At 40.1% G+C, this 26431-nt stretch overlaps 5 protein-coding genes across 18 annotated transcripts in view; 4 read left to right on the top strand and 1 right to left on the bottom strand.

Moving 5' to 3' along the window:
- The window catches only part of LOC119554814 (titin), a 138626-nt gene extending 135995 nt beyond the window's left edge, over positions 1-2631 (top strand). For 10 of the 13 annotated variants that reach the window (XM_037865868.1, XM_037865867.1, XM_037865871.1 and 7 more), the window contains 4 exons: positions 51-356; positions 582-686; positions 744-1301; positions 1716-1906. In XM_037865868.1, the coding sequence (XP_037721796.1) occupies positions 51-356; positions 582-686; positions 744-1301; positions 1716-1906 (1160 nt within the window). Of the gene's footprint in view, positions 1-50; positions 357-478; positions 500-581; positions 687-743; positions 1302-1715 lie in introns of all 13 variants that reach the window. The other 3 variants (XM_037865872.1, XM_037865866.1, XM_037865881.1) reach the window with 3 other exon arrangements.
- A 1704-nt stretch (positions 2632-4335) lies between these two features.
- LOC119554060 lies at positions 4336-5480 on the top strand. Of its 2 annotated transcripts, none has more exons than XM_037864802.1 (4): positions 4336-4689; positions 4750-4988; positions 5200-5242; positions 5305-5480. In XM_037864802.1, the coding sequence occupies exons 1-4, from the start codon at positions 4522-4524 to the stop codon at positions 5326-5328; spliced, it is 474 nt and encodes a 157-aa protein (XP_037720730.1). In that variant the 5' UTR covers positions 4336-4521; the 3' UTR covers positions 5329-5480. The 2 variants fall into 2 exon arrangements, with proteins under 2 accessions (XP_037720730.1, XP_037720729.1); XM_037864801.1 differs by having other exon boundaries at positions 4339-4689; positions 4750-5031; positions 5094-5242.
- A 10971-nt stretch (positions 5481-16451) lies between these two features.
- LOC119555531 lies at positions 16452-17514 on the bottom strand. Its single transcript, XM_037866961.1, is given in 3 exon segments — positions 16452-16760; positions 16815-17375; positions 17377-17514. Coding segments are annotated over 3 exon segments (1008 nt in total).
- Positions 17515-21686: 4172 nt separating this feature from the next.
- LOC119555292 lies at positions 21687-23003 on the top strand. Its single transcript, XM_037866608.1, is given in 3 exon segments — positions 21687-22241; positions 22243-22665; positions 22722-23003. Coding segments are annotated over 3 exon segments (1260 nt in total).
- Positions 23004-23115: 112 nt separating this feature from the next.
- On the top strand, positions 23116-24514 carry LOC119555525. Its single transcript, XM_037866950.1, is given in 2 exon segments — positions 23116-24246; positions 24299-24514. Coding segments are annotated over 2 exon segments (1347 nt in total).
- The last annotated feature ends 1917 nt before the right edge of the window (positions 24515-26431 follow it).

Here is a 26431-nt window from a genome sequence, read left to right as displayed (position 1 = left end):
AAAACTCCAAGGAATGTATGTTTTTACTTTACTACCTAATGAATCCACAGAAAAACCATCGCCACCACGTGGTCCAACCACTGTGTCGGGCATGAACGACACTGTCTTCAACTTGGCTTGGGAGCCATCGGAAACTGATGGTGGCTCAAAGATCATAGAGTACATTGTGGAGATAAGGGAAGAGACTGAAACCACCTACCGAAAGGTGGGCGTAACCCTGGGCACTGTCACCAATATCCATGTGGAGAAGGTGGTCAGAAACAAGGGCTATCTGTTCCGCATCTATGCGAGAAACGAGGTTGGCACCAGCGAGGCGTACGAGACCACGGAAAAAATTGTCGTGGGACGCAAGATTAGTAAGTTTTTCAAGATGTTTTTGTATTATCACAATTGCTTATTGCTTTCGCAAAATGCTTCTTTTATTTTAATCGCTACTAATGCTTAAACATGCGCAATTCTAACCCCAAAACGACAACAGCTAATGATAATGAAGATCTAGGTACGTAAGTGGAAAGAAAACCAGTTATAATTGTTTGGGGTTTTTGGTATACTAATGGTTATTGGTTATGTTTAATACTCAGCGCCGCCATCGCCACCTCAGAACTTGAGGGCGCCGGATGTTACCAGTCGAAGTGTCACTTTGGATTGGGAGGTGCCAGCCCGCAATGGTGGATCCGAAATCACGGGTGAAAAATTACAAGTTATATAATAAGAGCTCAACTGACTTGTAACCTTCCCAACAGGCTACTGCGTGGAGAAACGTTCCTCAACATCTACCACCTGGACAAAGGTCATCACACTGGATGCCCACCAGCTGCACTACACGATTGACAATCTGAAGGAGAAGTGCGAGTACTGGTTCCGTGTGTCTGCGGAGAATGAGGTTGGACTAGGTGCACCAGCCGTCACCGAGAGCATATCGCTCAAGACACATGCTAGTACGTTTAAATGTATAGTCCCCTTAGATAAATCTTATACTGATTTTGGTCCTTATATAGCCGTACCCTCACCACCGACCGCTCCACTGGAGGCGCGCGTTCTCGCCGCCAATGCCCACATATTCGAATGGGGTATACCCGAGTCAGATGGAGGTGCGCCTCTGCTCGGCTACCACATTGCTATACGGGACATGAAGAAGACCATGTGGATTGAGGTGGGTCGTGTGCCAGCTGGCGTGCAGAAGTTCCAGATTAGAGATCTGCAGGAGAACCACGAGTACATGATTCGCATATTCGCGAAGAACGAGATTGGTCTGAGTGAACCTCTGGAATCGGAGGAGCCCTACAAGGTCATGACTGCTGGTGAGTGACGTTTAGTCGGATATAGTTTCGAACTTTCTGTTTCAGTTTTGGGTAATGGTAAGAGGGCATTACAGAAATCAGATGTACAAGTGTCTAAAAGTATGCAACAGAAAACTTGCAATAAACTCCTATTTCCACTGCATACTTTTAGACAGTACTATAATTGATTTCAAAACTTTGTTGAATTCCCCAATGGAAATAAAGGTAATGGTTCTAACTTTGCTGCCAGGATGCTTTAAAGTAATTTCTGATGCGTAAGCTATAATATTTTTAAGATATTAGAATTTTAGTATTACTTTCCGATTCTCCATTTCATTCTCAAAAGACTTACTTCCGCTGCGGATGCAAATGTGAATCTGGCTAATTGGACAATTTGTTAAGACTTATTTATGTAATATTCTCATCCAAAACCAGGTCATGAGAGCCTGCCGGACGAGCCGCGCACGGAGATGAGTTCGTGCAACACCTCCTCGTGGCTGCGTGACCACAACATGGATGCGGACATCCATTCGTATGCCCGCGGCAGGCTGCTCCAACGCGACGAGTACTTCTTCCGGCTGTGGGCGGAAATGCCCAAGAGCAAAAAGAAGAAGAGCTCCAAATAGTCGGTGAACGACAACGAAACAAGAAACACTTTAGTCGTAGGTTAAGCGTATTTCAATTGTAATTTATATATGACAAAGCACTGGGGCAACCCTTTGATTTTCTAGCTTTTTGTACTTTTAGACAGGAGATGACGATATGTAAGGATGGTGTGGTGTTAATGTTGCATCCCATTGTCAGCGATGCCCACGATCCCCGATCAAAGAGTGCGAGCGAAGAATAAACTTAATGCTCGGGGGCGTGGGCGTGGCTCAATGTCCAGGATGGCCACCACACCATCCAGTTAATGGACATAATTTTAGATTTTTCATTTGCATAGAGTTCCTTTTTTATTGTTTTACTTTTCGCCTTATTTTTGTAAGCTGTGATAAATCTATCAAAATCGAAAGCGTCAAACGAAGCAAACAAAAAATGAAACAGAATAAAAATGCCACCAGGCGGCGATCCATCGGCATCGGGCAATGGGAGCCAACGAGCCGCAGCCCTCCACCCAATCCCAATCCCAATCCCAGCCAGCGTAACTCAATATCCTCTCGGGAGACAAAACAACAAATGGTGCAATTCGATATGAGTTATTTCTGGGGAGTGTGTTGCGAGTCGCTGGCTGCCGTTGCCTTTGTCCTGAGCTCGCCCTGGTTGAAATTTATGGCATAGGAATGTGAGGGAGAATATACTCGTATGTCTTTAAAGTTACCAGAACTAAATAAATAAATATAATAAAATGTAACTATGAATTTTTACTGGGCTGCAACCAATTGGGGCTTGGGAGTAAATAAATAAAATAAATTAAAGTAATTAAAGTACTTGCCTTCTAAAGTTAGTTATATAATAGACAAAAACTTTATTAATTTTATTATTATTAGTTATACTACAAATAGAAAATTTCATTTTTTTCTGAGCTACAGTTAACTGTAGGTTAAATTAATCTGTAAATTATAAGTGTGTATATTAGTGGGTCAACTGCATATTTTTACTTTTTGGGAATTTATAAATTGACTAATTTAAATCTTTATAATTCTGTTGAACATTCAACATTTCAATGAATTAAACATGAATATTGTTATACTTATAAAATGCCATAAATTAGAAGAAATTTTAGACGAAAAGTGGTTTTAAATCAACTGTGACCCTCAAACAATGGCCAAAGTTATCAGATTCAAATAAATAAACAAAATAAATTAAACGATGAATTTTCAATGAATTACGGCTTCAAGTGGTTTCTGGTTTGGCGGAAGCATTTTGGCTTCATCTGAAATCCACTAATTAATTCATTAGATCTCGCCCACACCCCACCCCTCGCCTCGGCGTAACTTTTGTGGAAAACTTTTGTCCGTTAAGTTATTTCCGAATTGTAAAACTTAAAGCCCAGGTCTGGAGGGGAAAAACAAAAGATGAAACTCGCCGGTCCACATGCGTGTGTTGTCCAGGCAATGGAAACTTATCTGGTGACAGGGCACAAATGCTGCATAAACTTTCCAGCAGAGAACTGTGTGTGCGAATTTAATTAAAGTTTTTGCGGCTGCCACTAATCAAAAGATATTATCTCCGAGATGTAACTCTCTGTGCGGCTAGACGCAGTAATTTGAGCGAACTTTTTAGCCAGAATTCCAGGACTGACTGGGTGTGAGATGCGCAGAAGGCCATAAAGCTAAAGCATATTTCCGGCACTTCAAATTGCAGGGGCAAACAAAGCGGCCAAGCAAACACACAGGGCGTAGTCTTTGCAGCCTGTTATTCAGTTATTGATACACTAAACGATCGGGAAAGCAGGGGAGGAACTGCTCAGAACGGAAATTTCATTTACTTGTTTGCTTTTTCCCTTTCTCGGCAGGGGGCTGCAAACTACACTCAATTTTCCCCACGTTGTTATTTTGCTAAATTGAAAGCTGCTAAGCTGCTTTTGACGCTTTAAAGGCGGTCTTCCTCCAGTATTTTGCCGGAATTTTCACACATTTTCAGCACACACACAAGTTGATACTTCTGCTTGTGCGACCCCATTAGTTATGGTTTATTAAGATGGAGACGAGTCGTAGAGCTCTCTGCCGTAGTAATACAATTGAAAACTTGTAATAGAATTTGTCAAGTTCTGTTGAATGCATATAAAAACAAATTACACATCAACTTTATGGTGTGCACGTAGAAAATTGAGGCCCATTCTGGTTTTTCTTTTCCTATTTTTCTTCGTTTTCTTGTTCGCCATGTCAAGGCTCGTCAAACGTGATGGCCTAGATATAAAAACAAAATCCAAAGACAGTAGAAAGTTTGCTTAATTACTTGCCAAAATAATGGAGATGAGTGTTGAAAGACAACAAAGACATTTGTTTACCAAATAAATTTAATTAACAACTTGTGACCCTAAAGGGCCTGCAAAAAGAATTCTAATATGGAATAAAGGCAGGCCATGATAATTCCTTTAGTATTCAGAGGAACATCTACTATTCAAATTCAAATTTCCAACACAGCTAGCACAACCAAAATTTGTGATAAGATTGTTTAACTATTTCGTGAGGAAATTTTATACAAATCTAGTACAACTATTTTATGTTCCAAAATTCGTGTATGTTTGTGCCAAATTCTGGCAAGCGTTTATTTTGTAGAACTATAGTTAATCAGTGCCATGGGAACCACGAGTGTGAGGCCCTATTCGGAGGCGGAGTCCAAGGCCCTTAAGCGGTTCATGAGGAGTTACAGGAAGCATCATGCCGACATGGACGAAGAAGAGGTCAAGAGATCGGGGGAAAATGCCTGGGGGAAGCTTTTGCCCCAGCAAAAGAAGCACTTTGAAGTGAGTTTTATCAGTGGATTAGTTTTATAGACCGCAGAATTCATATAGTTAGCTATGCAGGTGAGACCCAGGGTTATTGCCGTCAAAAGGAAATTGATTGTGAAAAGGAAACTGTCGACCAAGCAGAAGAAATCCGTTTGCGGTATGCGTAGTCCAGCCCAGAAGTCCAAGATTAGGGCCAGACGAGCTCCTCCAAATCCCGTGATGAGTACCGCCTTTATAAACTTTTTGCGCGAGCACCAGAAGAGAAATGCCCACTTGACCGTCAAGAAAAGGCTACAAAAAGGGGCTGTGCTTTGGTCAAAGCTCAATAAGCAACAGCAAAATCAATATCGTAAGATGGTGAGTGTATTTTAATCACTTTATTTATTTCTTAGCTTATTAAATTTTTTAATATTTTTAAGGGCGATGAGAGGAAGAGGAAGTAGCATAAGGGCTTTTAAATCCATGGGCTATGATTAATGCCCACTTGACCGTCAAGAAAAGGCTACAAAAAGGGGCTGTGCTTTGGTCAAAGCTCAATAAGCAACAGCAAAATCAATATCGTAAGATGGTGAGTGTATTTTAATCACTTTATTTATTTCTTAGCTTATTACATTTTTTAATATTTTTAAGGGCGATGAGAGGAAGAGGAAGTAGCATAAGGGCTTTTTAATCCATGGGCTATGATTAATTGGACATAGAGTACTTTTTTTTAGAAATTAACTGCGACTCCACTTTTAAATCCTGATATTGATATCTGTTTAATAACAAGAGAACAAGGATAATCCAATTAAATTAGTATAAAGGTTTTTATTTGCATTCATTACTAGTTGATGTAATATTAAACGCTATGAAATTCCTTCGGCTAAACTATCCAGTCAGGTTCAACAAAGAAGATGCCATAAAATGTTGATTACAGTGCATGTTTATTATGCCATGGCCATAGCCCCCAATGAGTCGCTTGGCCAGACATTAGCCCTGTTAAAATATCCGCACTCATTTACGATGCGCAACACGGTCCAGTTCAGTTCGACTCGGTCCCCAAATAGCCGGCTGTATATATATATGTGTAATTGCCTGGCCAAGGAGTTTGGCCAGTATAATAAAGCCAGGAACAAGCTGGACCGGCCCATACAGGCCACAAAATGCAGCGTCATAAAAGATATACAATAAAAAACAGACAGCTTCCGGTGCGGCTGTGCAGTGGCATCCACCGATTTCCGTTGGGCCAAAGTGAGCAAACATTTAAGGAATACACGCCATAAACGGTAGAGAATTACGGTGCCCAGTGGAACGCCACTCGCACCAAACTAAAATTCGAAGTGGATCTACACGACCATTAAGAATTCAGCTGGCGATTTTTAACGATTTAAATAACAATACAATTTCAGTTTTTTATTTCGCCCAACTATTTGCGAACGTTCGAGGAGAATCAATATGCCCGACTTTGCTGCAGGCCCCCAGCAGAGCAGCATATTGTAAATATAAAATATTTATTGCCAGATTGCACACGCATCCCACAACAGCAGTTGGTTTCATTCACCGGCACCTTCCTGCACAGAAAATAAATGCTAATAAAATCAATTTAATACAAATTGATTGAACTTGTGATTTAATAGAAAATTTCCCAACTCACTGATGGCAAAAATGTTTTAAAATCCTAAAAAGCTAAGGAATCAATAGCCCTAACATAGATAGCTACAGCATTCAAATTTTGGGAAAATTGTATTGCAGGAAACAAATATCGTAATATTTTTCTCTCGGAAAATATAATTTAATTGCGCAAAAACTTAATTCAATTATATGAATCCCAGGACTACAAAACTTCTTTCCGTGCAGCTGATTCTTTTCAGTGGCAGATATGCAGCATACCCTGTCCATTCAGGCGCTTCCTTCCCATTGAATGCATAGCATTGAAAGCATTCGCAGCAAGAACATGCCAATTTCTCCTCGCCATCCTCTTTTTCTCTGCTTGCATTTGGTGGCCACACTTTGAGGCAATTCATAACATTTACCAGAAATCCAATTTAAAATTTAATAGAGACATTTCTGTACAAATTAACAGCAAATTTCATTGCACTCTTTCGCCCGCGCTGCCATTTAAAAATCAAGAGTGCTGAAAATTAAATTTCACAAACTGTTTTCGTATGAAGAGGTGGAGGAGTAGCTGCTGCCATGTAAAGACTTTTAGTGGCTTCCGTCGGTCGGGCCACCCAAAAACTAATGAAAGTTCCCTACCCTTTGGCCCCCTAACCCCCTGGCCACCTCTGGAAATGTACTTCCTTCACACATCTGATGACATCGTGTGCTGAGCACACACACACTAAACCGAAAAGTCATGCAGACTTTTCGGAGGCGAAGTAATTAAAGTCAATTGCCATTCTGCCAAAATGCGCTCAACGTGGCGTATACGTAATGCGATTGGGGTAAGGCTCCTTTCCCCTCTTTCCCCACTGTCAACAGCATTAGCTTCGTTGACTTTCCAGCTATTAGCAAACACCACAAAACTGTGTTATAATTTATTAGAAAACAGTCTGTCAAAATTCAACTTGTGAAAATGTTATGGCCTTAGAACGCTGAAAATAGCTAAAATCCTACGCTTTATTTGTAATTTTGATTTCATACTTTTGTGCTGCGCTCAACGTTTTGGCTTTACATCTGGAAATCTAGGTGCTATCCCAAATAAAGTCTGATGTTTTATGACTTTGTAATGCCGTCGTAAAAGTTCAGTTTGTGGCCAAAACCGAAAAACGAAAGCCATTTACATTTATCCGAAAACAACTTTGTTATGTGGCTGTTCTGGAGTTTGGTTGATTAGCTCATTATAGAGTGTTTGACATTTACGAGCATATTTTTTGGCGAGTGGAGATAATGTTTGGGCACACTTTTGAATATGAATCCACTGCTGGAGAGAGATGAACAGGATGGGCTATAATTTAAAGTTGCGTATCTTGTGAAAACTATATCATATTTATGGCTAGCTCGTAAACTTTTTGGGCTTACTTTACGGCATTATTAAAGGATATGTTAAATTGTAGCTGTATCGATATACATATTACACCATTGTAAATTATAAATATTGAATAAGTAATTACTGAAAATATTCTCACAACGTTGATATATTCGTTCCGAGATTCGCTATCCGGTATAATATTCCTCGTATCCCAACCCCATCATACATATTTAATAGCCGTTCCACGCCTTATTTGGTTTGACCCTTTTTTTATTGGTTAATATTTTCCATAATTCACGAAAAATCCCCGCTGAATGAGGTAAAATATTTTTTGCGCCCGCAAGAATTTTCCATGCAAATGCCGCAGAAGTTTCTGCATCAGCTGCCATTGATATATTCCTTTTGCCCCGCAGTAATTTTTTCGCGCTTGCAACTCCGCCATCAGTCAGATGTTCCGGCCACGGTGACTTAATTTCGCTGTAAGTTCCATTGGCCTTTGCATAAATGCATTTTGATGCAGTTTGCCGGCACACGAGGGACGCTAAACAGATTTGCACCTTGCATATATAAAGTCAAATTTACAAGTTCGCTACGAAAATTGCAACGCAAAATATGCAAATGACAATGGGTGTCCTGTGTGAAAATGTTGCTGCCGAATGGGGGTCATGGCAAGTCCGAAAAAATTCCTTAAATTTTTTGAACTTGGCCAGCTACCATCTGGCTGGAAAGCAGCTGAAAATGAAGTTGTTTTCCAAAAGGAGGAGTGTGGGAAATGAGGTGGTTCTGTGGGCGGTTGTGAGACTTAATGTGGATACGTGTAGGGCATTGCCAAAGATAAGTAAATGGTGAACTTAGTTCTGCCTTTCAGCTGCACAAGTGCACCGAGCACTATGGCAATGTTTCTGTTTACGTGCTCAGCTCAGCTGCTTAAAATGCACTCCTCGGCATCGGCATACGGTGCGTATGCGTGTTGTCGCTCGCTCTGCCCCAATCGAACGTTCTAATGTTTTGCAGCACATTAAATTGCCAATATGGCTTTATTGTTCTCAGATCCCCCATCGACTCAACATCCTATTCAGCTCCACCAGTGTGCCAGTGGCAGCGATTTATGCTGTCACATTTAGTGGGTGAGTTCGGCGGAGGCAGGAGCAAAGCAGCCGAGGAGCCGAGCAGCAAGTGTGAGCGGCGCCTGTGGGGCCATAACAACTCTACTCACAGTCAAACATACAGTCAGCGGTAGTGCTGACAAATCAGCATTTGGCCGACAAATCAGACTTTTATGGGGATTTTTTGGAAATGCTTAAGAGTCGAACTACACCATAAGCTAAGCCCTGCATATCCTACATATATTGGCATGTCTGATAGTTATCAGTGGTTTCCTTTAGTTATAAATATATTTATTAAAATAATAAAAGTAAATGAGGGGTTTTATGTAAAAAGGTATGTAATAATACCATAGGTTGGCTTTTCAATTTTTAAATAATTTAATTACGAACGGGATGCTCAAGAATTCGCGTTTTAATGTTCGCCAGGATGCAACTGCATAAATATCAGGTTATTCACAGTAATAAATCATATATAGGTTTATTTAGTCATAAACTCAGTGATTTTTGGCAATCAAAGAAAAATGCAAAGAAATTTTAGCGTATGATGCTCAAGAATTCGCGTTTTCATTTTCTTTTGATTTAAAAAGTCTGGAGTTAGAGAAAATACTAGCATGTAAGCTCCCTGTAAAGTTATTTGAATGATTTTAATTTTCAGTACATTTTTTATTAGACTACAAAATCAGCTAGTTTCGGCCAACACTGCCTGCCGGACCCCCACACCCATAGCCGTTTACATAGAAGCGTGTGACTCGACTGGAGTCGCTGCGTCTGCCCGAGGCTTCCATTGGCAAGACATAAAACGTGGCACTCGATGATGCCTATGGGCGACTTCGCACATCGGGCTAAACGTATATATCTATACGTACAGTTAGTGGTGGTTGGTTGCCTACGAGCATTGCCGGCCTGGCCCAAACATCACTTCACAACTGCCAAGCCGAGCACATCCGGTTTCCGTTAGTTGTGCAAGTCCGCCCCGCCCAGTGCCACGCCCCCCTGACTGCAGCACCTGTCTGTCAGTTGGGCTGATGTTACTTCAGGTAATATCATTTAGCCTTGTCCTGGGCGCACACGAATATGTTGGGAAAATATTATCTCGTTACAATGTTAAAAAGTATGGGAGTGTAGGTACGGTGGACTTTTTGCCCTGGCTTCTATTATTTTTTTTCCTTTTTACCATTTTGGTTCGCCACCATTTTGCTTCTCGCCTAGTTTGCCTTTGGCTTATGAGCGGAAGTACGTGTCGCTCGTCTCAAAAGAGCCCAGGATGTGCTAGAAAAAAATAGAGAAAATATAGAAAAAACTACGCACATTTGCCAACACCACCACAGGGGATAAATAAATGTGGTGGGTGCTGCGGGGTCGTGGGAGATGTTTAAATTTGATTTCAAGTGCTAGCATTTTGATGGCAAAATAAGTGAATGCGTGTTGCGGCAGCTTACGTGTCCTTGTTATGGCCACAACTTCCAGTTCCAGCTGAAAGTTTGAAGCGAGTCGAGAGCATTTAGGGGAAACCTTAAGTTTAGTTTCGGAACAGGTTAAGACAAGTGAGCTTAAAGCGAAAGATAAGACTGCTGGAAAACTTCAATCAACCGCAGGGGAATTCAGCAAGTTTCCTCAATGATTTTCAAAACTAAAAGTAAGTTGGAGATAAATCCCTATTTTCGAAGCGATAAAATGTGCATTGGTTTGGCCAACTTAGCTTCACTCAATAACTGACCAAAGCAGTCTATTCAATTCGTGTGATTATGGTAACAAAGTTGGGTTTTTCAAGCTATTTCAATGATTTTTATTATGGCCAAGAGGAGTTTTCTAGTGAGGTAAAGTGCCGTCAGTCGAAGGGAAAATTAAAACCATATTTTTAAAAACAATTACAAAATATAATTTTCTTTAAAGCTGGTTTCTGTAAACGTAATACAATTTAATTTACCATAGCCCAATCGTTTTCCCCAATTATCTGGTATCTGGTTTTTTGCAATATCTTTTTCCCATTTTTTCTTGGCTCCAATGTCTTGTTAATTGCCCCCAGCTTCGATTAAGCATTTAATTTTCCATCTTTCCTTGTTCTTCGATACTGTTTTACCCACCCCAGTTATTGTAATCTTCCATTTCCTTGAACTGTGCCACATTGCTCCCCTGGACCATTGGCACACCCTCCATATCATGTGCATGTGGCAACAGTTTGGAGCACTTGCCAGGCAGAAGTTCCTCCGAAGGCAGAGTCCTTCGCTGGGAAAGGAGCATAAGAATAACAAGCGGAGAAATGAGGGACATAAGGAGCTGCCACTTGGGTGGGGTGGCCAAGTGGGTGGTGGCTCCTGGCTGGTGGCTAAGTGGGTGGTGAGGTCCGCTGGTGGTGCTGCTTGCTTTTGATTTCTCATGCGTGCAACGTTTACTCAGCCGCGTTCGGTGCCCGCGAGGGTAGCCAAAATAACACACACACACATCCCGTCAAAGTTCTCCCTTCTCCTTCTCCGGCTCACTTTACGAAGTAATGGGTATTACAGAACACGGGATATACGACGTCTAAGAAAAGCACTGACCCATATATTGGTTCATACTCTTGTAATGATATCTGAGTATGATTTTTACAGTCCAATGCCAATATAAGTGCATTTTATTACCCTCTTACATGACTAATGTGCTTAGCCATGAGTAAATGCAATTTCATTGGCAATACTTCCTTCTAATAGTATGGAAATGTTTATCATTGGTTCTACACATTTGGTGTCGGATTGTACCTATTAACGGAACAACATTTTTACCTAAGAGAGGGTGCCAAAATGAACTTTGGGGCCTAAGAATCTTTTTTTATACACCTAAAGGTATGCTATGAAAATATCATTGAAGTTTTGTAATCAAAAAATAGTGTTGCATACTTTTAAGCACATTCATAAATGTTTTTAAAACAGTAATGAGATTTGTGGCAACCTCAATGAAATCATATCTTTAACTACCCTTTTCAACGAAAACTGCACCTTATAAAACCCTTGAATATGGGGTATCCCGAGATCGTAACCCTGAAGACCACCATTTTTGCTTGTTTTGTTTACGCATGAATTTGCAGGAGGGCCTGGGCGGTTGGGATGCCGGTAAATGGGAAAATGAGAGCGGCGGCGACGCTTCACGCTTCACTCTACTTGGCACTCACTTAATTATTGCACAAGGAACTGAAACGGGGGCACCAAGGCGTTTTGCCTGGGGGGACACCACCACCGACACACTGGTAGATGCAAGTAGCAGGCAGCAAGTTGCAACTTGCCACTGCAACTGCAATTCGCCAGTGCAGCAACACCACAACTGCAACTGCAGCTGGGGCAACAAACTTTTCAGTGTGGCAATGTGCTTGACATGCATGCTTAACCGTAATGTTAAAGCCAAATCGCCCATTGGCTTTGGTTCCAGCGGGTAATATGGATCCTTTTGGCCCAGGGGAAAAAGAAAGTTTTCAGCAGACGTGTCGAAAATGGAGAATTTTAGTAAACCTCTTAAATGGCAGACCTATTTTTTAAATGAGTAGTGCTGTTAGTAAGTGCTCTTACTTCTGGGGAGGCAAACGAAAAATTGTTTGATTAAAAGTTTAAGAAAGTTGGGAAAAATATTTTGTGAAACTTGTACTTTCCAAGAAAAATGAAACTTGCCTAGTTCGTTAAAATATTAAAAGGTTTATATTACAAAAATAAACTGATGATTAAAGATATCACTAGTCCGGTTAAGGTCTCTGTTTAGTAACATTTAATAGTACCTATGAATACATTTACTTTCCATTTAAAAGGCAAACAATATATGCTGGTAAAATGTTGATTATAATAGTAAATATTTTAATTTATTCAACAATTTAACTTCCATAAATTACAAAAAAACAATGACAGGGCTCTATCCCTCAGGCAGGCAAACAATTTTATCCGAAAGTCAAATAGTTTAGCCTCTGCTAAATCAGCTCTACCGCAAAACATCATTCCAAACTGATGCACATGTGACACCCGCTTGAAACTTTGCATAATCCATGATGCAAGCGAAACCGAATGTCAAATTGAAAATGTGTAAAACAAGAGAACGGCAATTAGTGGAGTTGTCCGCAATTGACCTTTTCCAATTCTTGAATAAATTATTTGCACGCTAATTATGCTTAATGCCCTCGCAGGATGGTTTTTCACTGGCATTGCCAGCTGTTACCTGTCCGCTGGCAAACACATATAGAATATATCGCATCCGGCGACAAGTTTTGTCCGTTTCCGGTTGGCAATTAAGTCGGTTGGCTGGTTGGCTGGTTGGCTGGCTGGTTGGTTGGATAGCAATTTGTATAAGCCACACCGCCGATATTATTGTTATCGGTCTGTAACGCACACACACACACACCTTCTGGCCATTTTTCATTTCACATTTATCTAGAGCTTTCCTCCTGCTACCATTTTATAGCCTGAATGTGGTGTAAGCCCTTTTGGTTTGCTTATTTCGTTATCATTATCCTGTTATCCTGGAGCTTCTGCTGCCGCCAGGAGTGGCGCATAATTAAATTATCTCGCAATTGCCTGCTAAGTGCGCCCGACATTCGTTTATGTAGGAATTTAGCAGGGTATTAACTCCCGCTCCCTCATTTCTTTAGCTATCCCAGCTGGGTTTTTTATATTTATTAAGCGTCCTTTTTTTGTTGTGCCCCCCACTTCCTGGCTTTTGTTCTCTTCTGCTTTTTTCTGGCTTTTTGCGGCCTGCCCTAATTATTATCTCTGAAATTTGCGGCAAAAAATAAACTTGGTCCACCGCCCGCTTACAAAAAAAACGTCAATAAGTTTGAAGAACCTTAATTATTTTGTTTTGTGATTTCTTTATATATTTTCTTCCGTCCTCGAGAACTTTCTGTGGCCGGCTAAGTTCGCTGTTGACCCATTTTGGGTGGGCTTCAAAATACTCAAAAACTGGACTCGAAAGTTTAAGAGCATTTTCCGATAAAAAGGCAAAAGTGTTTTGCCCGCTCACTGCAAAATCATTTTGTCATCTGCATCTGCATCTGCATCTGCAGAGGAGGCCCTTCCTGCATTCAGCACTTTCGGTCCAAGGACAACATCAAAGGCTTTGCATAACAAATGCATTGTTTTGCCTTCAACTTCTCGGACTTGTAAGTATTGTTCCCAAAAGCTGTTGCACAAGCACACATCACATCCTGTTTGCTTAAAAGCTTCCGCCGAGTGTCCTTGCTGCTCTTAGCAAATGTGCAATTATGACCAACCATGAGCCTGAGCCAGGCCAGAACATACATGGCCCAATGATTGACGCTGGCCGACTGCCATAAATCAATAGAGTGCAACTTGAGCATGGAAAAATGTCAGCGATTGGACAAACAGTAGAGCATTCCTTTGCCTTGACCTCCTCTCCGGCCCATCTGCTCATCTGGTCATCAGAATTTATTTGCAAAAATAATGCCCATCATTGTTAATCAAAGGCTGGGAAGGACTGGCAAGGATCTGGGGAGTAGCCCCGATGCTGACGCTGGTCAGCCATTGTTGTGCTGTCCGGTGGCCATTGGCCAATGGCCGATCCGACGGACAGACATTTGCTAGTCAGGAATTCAGACCGGCTCTGGCTTTTGGCCCGGCCTGCTGGCTTCTGTGTTTATTGGTATGTGCCTGACGCTGTCTGACATGCAGGCACAATCAAGGTTAAGACCATGGAAGAAGGTCCTTAGGCGAAAAACATGTTCCATTTATAAGGTTTAACCTGTGTAGGAAAACACAGTTCAGCAGTTTGGCTTAAAGAATGCAAATACAGACACATAAAAAGCTGTTCATACTCAAGAAATCTGAACTAACATTTAATTATACAACTATTTTGGAACGTGAAAAACAGGCAAAAAGACTCATGCTTAGCAAATTCTTAAAAACCATCCTTAAGTGGAACCTTGTATCTTTTAAACGATTTTACTTAGTTTTTAAACAGAGTTGTGGACAACTAATCGTATTCCTCTAAAGGACTATTTAGGGATTACCTAAATGTAGGCAATACAAAGTTGATTTTGCAAGCATGTATAACAACAAAGGCTTAAATGCATCTTAACGATTTTTTTAGAACATAGTTTAGGGCGTAAAAAATTCTCATAGATCATTCCAGACTTCATATCTGTTTATTCTCAGTGATACGAGTCTTTTATTTATTTTATCCTAATCTGTCCCTATTCAGTTATCCTCGCCTGTGGACATGTGTCCATCCAAACATTCAGACCAACACATATACACAAGTCCATACTCATGTCCTTAACAATGGGACGTTTGCAAACAACAACACTGACAACAACAGCAACAACTAGAACAACAACTAGAACAACAATAGCAACAACCCGAGTGCCACTAACAACAATGGAGCACAAAATTGCGGCTGTCATCAGTGGGGAAATTTGCATTTTGCACAAATTGCAATACGTAAGCTCTGCTTTTCTGCTGCTATCCTAAACATTTTTGTTGTCCCCTACTACTTTTGGTGGTATTTTTTTTATTTTTGCACAACTACACAATTTATTGGGCCGCATATCAAATGATTTCGGGGGACTTTAATAGGGTGTATATAGATGGACAGATAGCAGGGCCATAACATGGAATTATTTCGAACTCATTAGAGAATGCAGCAGTAGTTGGAAGCAGGAGCAGGACAAGGAAATTGCATTTACCAACCCACCCACTCACATGCATATCAATTAAGCCCCGAAAATTGGTTGGGTGTGTGTGGACTTCCATCGCATTTGTGTGGGTGGGGGCGTGGCGACAATAAGGCTGCTAATGGGCGGTGGGCGTGCCTCATTAATGTTGCAGGGCTTCGCGAACCGAATGCAGTTAATCGAAAGATTTTCCAGTCAACTGACCCCGCGGGACTCGACGGTTCGAAAATTAGAAATCACGGAAATAGTTTCCGCCTGTGCACTGAACTGAAGTGGGCGTGGCCGGGCCATAATTCCATTGATTATGCCAGGTCCACCGAATGGATTTTAATTCAATCATTCACAGCCGAACGATGTCAGAGGCAGTAGAGGAACAGCTTTAACGGCACACAGGGAATAAATAATCGAATGATCGAAATTTTGTATATCGATCAAGAAATTTTAAAAATATTTTAATATCATACATTTCTTAAGTGGTTGTTAAAGACATGATTAATTAAGAGGGTTCGATCCATTAATATAGACTACATTTTTTTATTAGGAATAATCAAAGTTATTGTTAAAATCATAATCATCGATATTTTCGATTAATTTTTTAAAATTTTTAAAAATATGTATCAAATGATCATAATCATAAATCATAAGTAAACGAACGATAAATACAGAGAACAATATATCAAAAACCATATTATTTCTTATGTCTTGTTAATAAATAACTTATTTCTATCGATTTGTTTCTAACCGTGTAGCAATGACGTTCATTACTCGCGTGTTAATCATACGCCACGTTGCACAGCTATGAGCTAATTAAGGTTCGAACAACTCCAGCCCCTCGAGAAATTTAATAGATTTCCAGTTTGACATTTTGTGTGTATTCACAGAAAAGGGGTTTGTTTAAGTGGCTGAGGCTGAGGCCCGCTGAGTGTTTGCGGTGTAATGAATGGGTTAGCATCCTTTTTTCTTTGATTTATTGGTTTTGCTTTCAGCTCTTTTTTATTTCGGTTGTGCAACCCACAGCGGACGTGCTTTGCATAATTATTTCTCTAGCGATTGGCAAGTGTCCAGGCCTTTGTTGATTTTACCCGCCCAGTGCATGACTCAAAATATAGGTATCCAACGTTAAGTTTTCGATAGTTAGGCTCATAGCCTCCGAAGCCTCTGAATATGTTTCGAAGTATGTGTAATTTAGGAGCTTTTTCTCAAGGCCGATTTCAAATCCATTCGAGATAGCCACAATGGGTATAAGGCACACTGTCAGCATCAGCAGTAAAAAGTAGTTCGTGAAGAAAGCGGTCTCCAGAGTAAGTACGGTGGCCTCTTTGATCCTAAGTTCCCAAAGAATCAGTTTTGTACAGACCATATCTCTAGGTGTATTTCCAGTTAGGATCTGTGAGTTTATGTGGATTAAACAAATAAACTGAACCTTATGAAGTTATATTACCATCATGTCCATCATGTCTTGGGTCTGCTTGCAGCGCTTTGTATTCCTGCTATCCCATGTTCTCTGACATATTTCCTGGGTCTGCCAAAGAGCCCTCAAAAACTTGTCCCTTTGCGACTTATAGTCCCAAACAACCATTAATAGAGTGCCTATTAGGAGGACTATATTTAAGAGATATCTGATTTGCCAACTCTCCAATCTCAGCAACACCAATCGATTTTGATCCCAGTCGAAGCCGGCTTCAAAGATTACTGATCTGTAGAATATGATTGATATGAGCAAGGTCACAGATGATATATAGACACTGAAATAGTGAGATATATCTCGTTGAATCTTCCCCAAACGACTGTGTTCTTTCAGTACAATCTTGAGCATTTTCCAGCGCTGTTTATTCCTCAGCTCCGCAGTTAATACCTGATTCACAACCACGTAAATGGAGTGCAGCCAAATGTAGCTGTTTACGAGGAGCAAAAGCTGCAAATGCCAACCCAGCAGACAGGTAAATACAGTCCAGCGCTGAATATCATTTTTCAAGGATTCTATTTGCCAGTAGATAACGAACAAAGCCGAACTTCTGAGTGTCCTCATTGTAACGCAGATTGTACAGGCACAGCAGGTGGCACACTTTCTTCTGGTAATCGAAGAAGCTGACAATGTGGCACACGCAGAGCAGTTTGTGCAGCGGCGCTGACAGCGGCATGTTTTCAACTAATTGGACTAACGACATCGACATCAGGACGAGTAGTCCTGTGCAGTCAAAGGAGCAAAAATGCGACTGGGGGGCCATAACAATTTGGTGAGTACTTAGCTCTAATGTGAGGATAGAGTTACACAGCGATTAAATATGATCACCTTTAAGCAGGAGTAAAAATGGTGCATTTAAAAGTGTTTAATTGAATCAACTTTAGAACTACCGGGGGTTTAAATTATTTGAGTAAACGCAATTTTTTTCTCTTCATGTAATTTGACACCTTACGTGCTCATCGATTTCCTTAAACTAATATGCGCTTTAGTTCCAGTGTTTCATTTGAATAGGTTCACTACAATTTGCAAACTAACTAATCACAGTTTCCTCATCATAGTTAGTTTTATTTAGTTAGTTGTTGAAGCTTGTTAGTTTTTGAAGTGTATCTCTGTACTTGAAACCCTGCGCAAATGCTTTTAGCGGGAAAAAGCATTCTGGAGCTGCGGATAATTGATGGCATCGCCACACAGCGGAACCACTTCAATTAGCGGACTCTGTAGTCAGTCCCCAAATCGATAAGTTGCACACGCTTAAATATTTAAAAATTTACCCGAACCGTCGTACCGCTGCTGTCAGACCCACTTCAGATTTGCGTCGCTCACGTAGCAAACTAATTTATTTGCAAGCTGGGAATTCGCCGCAGAAGCCCACCTTCGCAAAAAGCGACAAAGAAAAATGGAAAATAAAGCGCAGAGTGTGTAAACTCGGTCAAAACCTGACTTTCAGTCCAGAACCGAATGGCGATTAATTTGTTCAGGTCTCAATCGCTGCTTACTCACTTCCCCTTTTCGAGTTTCGACTTTCCACTTGCCACTTGCGAAGGAGATTTGCATGGCAGCATATCGGGCATGTTCATCGCAGCATAACCCAAAACTGTCAAACTCAAGCGGCTCCTTCCTTAGGCGACTTTTCTACGCTGCTAACCAAGCTACACATAAATAAAAAAGGTTCCTAAGACCATTAATAATTTAAACCCATAAAGGTTAACAGTACCCATTTAGAAAATCCATAAAAAATTTTAAAGCATTTCAACAAGAATTTAAAATCTCTTCAAAAGGTGCCTAAAAGTATGCAACGATATATTTTTTCTAAAGATTTTATTTTATAGCATACTTTCACACGCCTCTACAAAAGATTTTAAATATCCTAAAGTTTTCTGGGGCTAGAAATAATAATATTTTGGAAGAATAATGGAAGCATTACATATTAGAAGGTCCGCTGAAGTTCATTCTAATTCCATTAAACTTGTTTTTTTTAAAGGTGTACCTACTTTCCTACTCAGCTTTCACCGTTCGCCGTTTACTTTGTCATTTCAATTTTGAATTCGTGTCGTAGCGTTCAGCGCTTTTATGTGGCATTTTTAAAATCCTGTACATGTCGGCCCAGGCACGGATACCCAAGGACCAGGATACCCAAGGACCCAGTTGCTGGTCGCAAGGACCCAGGACCTGCTCGGGCGCCACGTTGGAATTCAATAAAGAGCTTCGACCGGCCGATGTCGGCTATCGTAGGAACTGAAAGGAAGCAGAAACGGCAGGAAGAAAGGCAGACAGTTAGCCGGGCATTTTTGTCAAACAATCATTAGAGACGTCAGTCGGCGGAGGAAAAGCTGCAGGAATGTAGGCGTTGGAAAACATCACAATCAGCGTTAGCAGCTCCCGTCTGGGCCACATCACACCTAACCGAAGTAGATGCCAGATATCCGCCGACCACTTCATTATGTGCGAATTTACGACGGCCGTTAAATAAGACTTCATTTGGGAAAAAGGGGTGGGGTGTTAATCGGGCTTTCAGTGAGATATTTAAGCTGATATCGGACTGAACAGAGTTTGTTTGGAATTTTATTTTTATGCTTTTGAGAATTTTTTGGGACCCAGGCTGGCAAAGCCTTAGAAATCTTATATCCTTATACTTATACTTAAACTTATTCCGTTTAAACCTATTAACATCATTACCGTTAGTCTAAAACTTATCTATTTATGAAGGTAGTTTCCTCTAAACTTTTCAGCTTGTCTAATTTTCTAAGCCTCTCCATAGCCTAATTGGACAAAAGTCTGCCACAGTTTTTACCACCAAAGTTGCCGCACTGCCTCCACTTTACTCTTTTATCCAGAATCCACAGGATTTTTTAGTGCGCAGCTGTCCACACTCAACATTCCGGCAACTGCAGCAATTTTCATTAGCTTAAAAACTTTGCCTTACCAAACTACATTTTTAATAAGTTTGTTTGTTTTATTTTTTATCGCCGGCTGGGCTGGGGTGTGCCCTCTAAAAAATGCAGAAAGGGCATGTGGAACGAGGGCGAACGAAAGAGCATCAAAAACATGCATAAATCATCAAAAGCATCTCTGACAACTAATGAAAATATGCAAAAATTTATAGCTCAGCGGAATCGGCGAAAAAAAACGTTTGGATAAAGCGTCGAATCAAAAAGAAAAATCCCAATAAAAAGTTAAAGTAAAAAATGAAATAATGGTGGGAAAGACTCTCCAACTAGCCGAAAGGCAAAAAGCATTTAAATTGAAAAAATGGCAGTCGAAAAATAAATTCATTTGCTTTATGCATGCCGCACGCAGCAGGCAAAAAAAGTGGAGCCCGAGTGGCAAGTGGCAAGGACACAGACAGGATGTGCGGTAGGAGTTTTGTGGCAGTTTATTTTTGGCGACACTATCACGGGAACAGCTACCGACACCCAGGCTCGAACCCTTTTAAACACTCGAAATAACTGTCTAAATAAAATCAAGTGCAGATCGGGGTCATCAATTTAAACGTGTGAAAATCAACTTCTATCATGAAGAATTACACCATCAACATTTCAGGCAGTTGACTTATATCATCTGATCCTTATTAAGAATATATTTTTTTGGGAGCTCTATATACTTGTATAAAAGAAGAAATGTAAATTAGTTAAAAATGCTTTTATGAATATAACATGTTTTCGAAGCTAGTTCTTAACTTTTCAAAGCGGTGGATAGTACTTAACTGGATCTTTCTTTGGATAATAAATTCCAAGGCCTAGAAATAATTTTGTATTTCACCAGAAAGCCCTACTTTTCCCCGTTTTTCGAGTGTACCCCTAGGTTCCTGCTGTTTGGCCACTCCTTTTTTCCGTAGTACGCCTGTTACAGGACGAAGGTCCCGGAATGTGACACGATGCGGCGACGAGAGGACAACGATGCGGCCATGTATAAAATTTTTCACAATTGCAATTTGTAATAAAAACATGCACTTTTTCCCATTGTTATATGCGGCCACACATGCTGTGCTGCACTGTGGAATGGAGATGGAGATGGAAATGGAGATCACCATTGCATTCATATATGTATGCGGGCTGGGGGAAGTTACACGCGTGTAAAACCATTTGCCGGGCGATGAAAAAGTCAGGAAAAAACTTGGACCAAGATGCCACCAACCAACCAACCAACTGGGGGAGAACGAGCACCGGTGCTATAGCGATAGCGATGGCCAGACAGAGATATAGAGGTGAATCGGAATCGGTTCGGGGTACGGGGAAGGCGACGGAGTGACCCCTTATGGCTTTATGCCATTTTAAGTGCTCCGCCCATTTCATAGCCATATCCATGGCCACATCCACTTCCACATCCGCATCCGCATCCGAGTGTCAACTGTTAAAGCGGTCCAGAGTGCAACTCCGCAAATAAACAGAGCATAAAATATGATTGTCGTTATTTTTTGCCAAGTAATTCTCTTGGGCTGAAAAAAGCTGCGAGAGGTATGCATGTTAACAATGGAAAATAATTAATAGTGGCTGATGCTCTTCATATTTATGAACAAAGGCTTAAATAAATATATTTAAAATTTTTTTGCAAAGCAATAATGAATTTGGATACCAGTTGCGCACTCTAAAGCAATTGCTTTACAAAAGATAAAACTAAATACTTCAGAAATACGAAAGCATAATAATTCTTATAATAAACTGTTGAAAGGTCAGCTAAATCCACAAATGTTGTAATTATATTTACGATAATATCTTATCGATATATATCATGTCATCACGTAATAAGAACGACCTTTCAGGAGGTTTCAGTCCATAAAGGTAATGCATGTATTATTACCGTTACAGATATAACTTTTTGATAGAACAGCTACTTAGTTCATTACCAGAAATGGAGAAACACGCAACTGCCAGGGGTTTTTGTCTGTGTCACCTCATTTGTGTATGGTATCAGACTGGAAGGATCGGCCTATATTTAGGTTTCTATAATGTGGGTTATTCGGAAGAACTAAAAAAGTTTATATGTGACGAACAACTATATGTGCATATAATGGCTGCGGTTAATTTGTTGGCCAGTTGGCTTTATCTCAGCTTCAGTCATCGATGGATCTACGATCAGTTTGTCTTTCTTCTATATGTACCACTTTATGTGTACTTCTTGATCCTGAGAAGACACCTTGCAAAGCTATTAAATGAATGTGCTGGAGTACATAAATCAAAGCAAAGGATTCTCGGCATTCGATTGTGTGTAAAGATCCATAGAGAATGTATCTACTCCTTACTTCTCATAGTGATGATTATGTCACTACTTGTATGGCAACTAAAAATCTATTCGGTTTATCAGAGTGTCTTTATATTCGGAGTGGCATTTATCTACCACTTTGAGCTACTGTTTTTTGGAAACTATCTCATTTGGCTAAGCTGTATCTACAGATCCCTGAATGAATGTTCTCTGTCAAGACATGAGAAGTGATAGATTGTATATACTAAGGGGAGTACTAAGACAGCAAAGAATTTTATGGCGGGTACTCTCCAGATATTTCGCCCTGCACTTCATAAGTTTTATGATCCAGCCGGGCGTTAAAATATTAATTATACTTCAGAGCTCTGGTCAACAACTGAATGGGCAAATGATTTTCTTAACACTACAATTACATTTATTGGCTTTGTTTTTAATAATTGCCTTGAACCTGCAAAAACAACATCGTAAATTTCAAAAGAGTTTTCTAAAATTAAAAGATGATCCCCACAAATTCGTCTTGAAGTCCTGGAAAATCCTGCAGCGCAGAACTTTGCCAAAAGCTTTTGGAGTAACCTTTATAAGAAAACGTAAAAGTGTGTTGTACAACCAGGATGTGGTTACTATGATGGTAACTTTTTAACTATATTTAATCTATATATTTTTCACATTTTAAATACTTTTCAGTTCACCAACAACTATCCAGTTCTGATGCTAACTAAAACTCCCTTTTGTTTAACAACTTTCGGTTTCGGGGACGTCAAGTTTGGAATTTCTTTATCCATGCTGAGGAGTTGCCTGAAAACCCACATCCGTGAACTTCTGCTAATGTTTGTTATTCGCTTACTTTTCCACAAAAACTTAACTTTGCAGAACTATGAGTATGAGTCCCAGGAAGACTTCAATGGCAATGTGACACAGACAATTAGTCAAGTCTACCGCTTTTATTTCTATGATGAGTTCGAGTGAATAATAAACAGCAAAATGGGCCACATTAACTTAATTATCAATTACTTAATGGTTGCGGAGAGTAGTAATGGTATGCATACCAATTCGTGGGAACTTTTAGTTGTTTTTCGAAATGCCACGACTTCGTTTCATCTTTAACATAGTCAAGGTTTTGCGATTTCCTCTGCATTTCTTAGGACTTCTTCAGCTTAGATTTAGTGAATCTCGAGAAGTATATCAACAAAGAGCCAAGCTTTGCAGATTTTTTCCTGCTATTTTAATTTCGCTGATATTAATTTTCCATAAGCTTTTGAGTAATCAGTGGGAGAAGGAAAGCGAGCTGGTAAACTACCTAAATATTGAAAAGATACCTTTAAGAAGTGGAATCGAACTATGGAACGAAAACTTAACGATCATCCTTATTTTTCTGACGCTAATCTGGTCTTTGACCAGAAAAAATCAGCTGTGGAAAATAATAGATGACGCTCAATCTGCCTATAAAGAGCTAAGGTTCCTAATGGGAAAACATTTAATCCTGGAATGCTCCTGGCTCGTTTTCATCTATGGAGTACTTCTAATAATTTTACTGGCTATATTTGGAGTAAATATACTATTTTTTAACTGGCCAAAAATTACTGGTGAACACAAAGCTGTAACACTTACAGAAATATTTAATGTTTCTAATTATATAATGGGTCTACCCTGATTAATGTTTGTATTAATAACGGCGCTGCATATACTATATCATCTGATTAATGCTGGATGGATTCAATCCTTAAAAGAGTTAAGATTACAAGGAAATCTTAAATTGTATCAGTTTCAGCTTCGGAATATTTTTTCTCTACAAAGAAACATGAATATTTCTGCAGGTCACTATTTTAAAATGTCATACATATGCTTTTTGTGTATAGTGGCTTTTCGGATAGCTGAATTTTTGCAGTTCTTACGTTTTGATTACAACGATCTTGTGCAAAACCAAAAGAGCCAAGAGGATCTTGAAGAAGAAGCCGATTGGGAAGGCCAAGAAAATGGGAAAAATCTTAGGGATTCACTGCTGAAAACTTTGCTTATATTATCCTGGCATTTGGCTTTGTGGATGTTGCTTCTTGCGGCAGCTCATAAACATCAATATGAATACCTTAGCACGATAGAAAAAAGCTGGAACTATAAATCAGATGAAAATGGTTGCGAAATGAACGAATTTTTGGTGGAAAAATCATGGAAAGGTCATACCTTTAAACAATTGGATATTCTGGATTTATTGGTTGGTGCATAGCAATAACTCTTTCTCTATATAAATATATTTGCATTCAAAGTTTCTTTCAGGAATCTCTATTTGCGACCGTCAACCTGTTTCCATTTGCTTTGTGACCGCCAAGTTCAGAAAGAGGAACTCCACCTACATAAATTTTGACAGTATAGCTGGACACTTTAAGCTCCTTTTAAATCTGGTTATTTCCGCCAGCACTGTCTACGTTGTGCAGCAAACCGAGCTCGGTCATCTGCAGGAATACCTCAAACAGGAATCATAATAAAGTCACGCAACTCATCATCATGACAAATTAAACAATAATTAAATTAGTCAGTAAATAATTTATGGGACAGCAGAAGAACGCCAGATGCTTTGTGTCCACTTTCCACCTTTCCCTCAATTACTTAATGAATACAAAGCAGGCAGGCCAACCTTTCTGCCATTTTAATGACCTGACCTCGGGCCTCTTTAAATATTACAGACATAAAAGGGCAACCCTCAAAACTTTTGCCATTATGAACATAAAATGGAAAGCAACAAATGGCCGACGCATTGTTGTTATTCCAATGGCCTTGCCCTATGGTATCTTAAGGATACGCACCCTTTTGCATGATGGCGCCAAAAGGTGTAATTTATGCGTCAAACTTGATTGAATTTATTCGCAGTCGAGATTTACCCCCGGACACACACAACATATCGTTGCAGTGAAAGAAAATCAAATTAAATTCAATAAATTAACATAAATCGGAGTAAATTCCCTGGCACTCTGTTGCCCACTCCACTTGGTATGCAAATGGCAACTGCACGGGCTTTACGATTTTTATATATTTTTTTTTGAGGCTCCGAGTCGGGGAGTCACTTCGATCGATTCCAATATACTTCTTGCCACACGTTGCGAGCAACTGGCAACATATGCGCTATCGATGCAGCCGCCGGCAGCCAGTCACTGAAATTCAATCAGGGTAAGAAGTCGAGAAGCCGAAAAGGAAATGAGTCGACCGGATTAAGCCAAGTTTGGATTCACTTCACCGGAGATGGAAATGCCTTTTACTATTTTCTAAAAACCTTAAATTTGTTATGGTAAAAGTAACTGTAGTAAAATAAATAATAAATAAGCGTAAAGGTTTTTCGTTTTACAAAACAAATATTTGTTTAGTTCAACCCACAAAATAAACCATATCTTACAAAAACCTTAGCTTAGATACTATTTTGAGGAGGTTGAATTTATTTCAAAACACAAAATTTAACCTTTGTAGTTTTTGAAGACTCTAGACAAGGTAGTAGTAATAGTAATAGTAATGAACCCTCCTTGAAACAGTTAAAACTACTTTCTAAGTAAGCCATAAGTGTTAGATCTAATTAATATTTAATCCTGTAATATTAGGAATATTAAATTTAAATCAATTTTAAAATCTCAGCTGCACAAAGGGTCATCAAAAAAAGATTCATCCTACAAACTTCTTAAGACATGCCAAAAACTTCTGGATAACCAATCTTTGCAGACAATGCAGTTCGAAAGTTTGGTCTCTCAAATGAATGGCAAAATTTAATCCAAATTTCTGATCAGCAAAACCACTTAGTGCGGCGGATGTTCGGCACTTAAAGAGTGCACCTTGAAAGGCCGTTTGGCATCGCTGACCCGCTGCCATTTCGAATCGGCGCCGCCATTTTGTCCGCCATTTTTTTGTCGCGAAATGTGTGTAGGCGCCATGTCTATATATGTCTGCAATTTTCTTTTGGCACTTTTGAAAGTCTGCCAAAACGGACAATGCCAGAGAGGCGGAAAAGTTCGGTTACAATGTTTAGCTGCAGTTTGGCGATATAACGCGATATAGCCCGATATAGTAATACAATGTGGTGACACATGTGTTTGCCTGGCATCCGCGGAAATTATTGATTATGTGACGGGTTTTGGGGGGCGGGACATTGGGTTGATTGTCTGCGGTGACAGCTGTCAGCTGAGCATTTCAGCCGCCTTGACTTCTGGCATGCATAATTAATGCACAATGGTTGGGGATCACAAAAGTCAAAGGGTCGCCCTGGGATGGATGAATGGATGGCTGGATGAACGGATGGATGGACGGATGGATGGATGGCCTGGCGAAGTGTGGCTAATGAAATTTTAATTAGTGCAAGACAAGCGATAAAAAGACGGAAGAACGAAATTACCATAAATGGCAGGGCCTGAGGAAAATCA

Source organism: Drosophila subpulchrella, chromosome 3L (assembly GCF_014743375.2).
Source record: "Drosophila subpulchrella strain 33 F10 #4 breed RU33 chromosome 3L, RU_Dsub_v1.1 Primary Assembly, whole genome shotgun sequence".
Classification (NCBI taxonomy): domain Eukaryota; kingdom Metazoa; phylum Arthropoda; class Insecta; order Diptera; family Drosophilidae; genus Drosophila; species Drosophila subpulchrella.
Note: the sequence above shows the minus strand (reverse complement) of the source record. Positions and strands in the feature narration are given on the sequence as shown.

What these genes read in the sequence shown, in the direction of transcription:
- LOC119554060 (XM_037864802.1), top strand. Translation starts at nt 4,522, where the DNA reads ATGGGAACCACGAGTGTGAGGCCCTATTCGGAGGCGGAGTCCAAGGCC. An exon ending in AGCAAAAGAAGCACTTTGAA is followed by an intron (nt 4,690 to 4,749) that starts GTGAGTTTTATC and finishes TTAGCTATGCAG; the next exon opens with GTGAGACCCAGGGTTATTGC. An exon ending in CAAAAAGGGGCTGTGCTTTG is followed by an intron (nt 4,989 to 5,199) that starts GTCAAAGCTCAA and finishes GGCTGTGCTTTG; the next exon opens with GTCAAAGCTCAATAAGCAAC.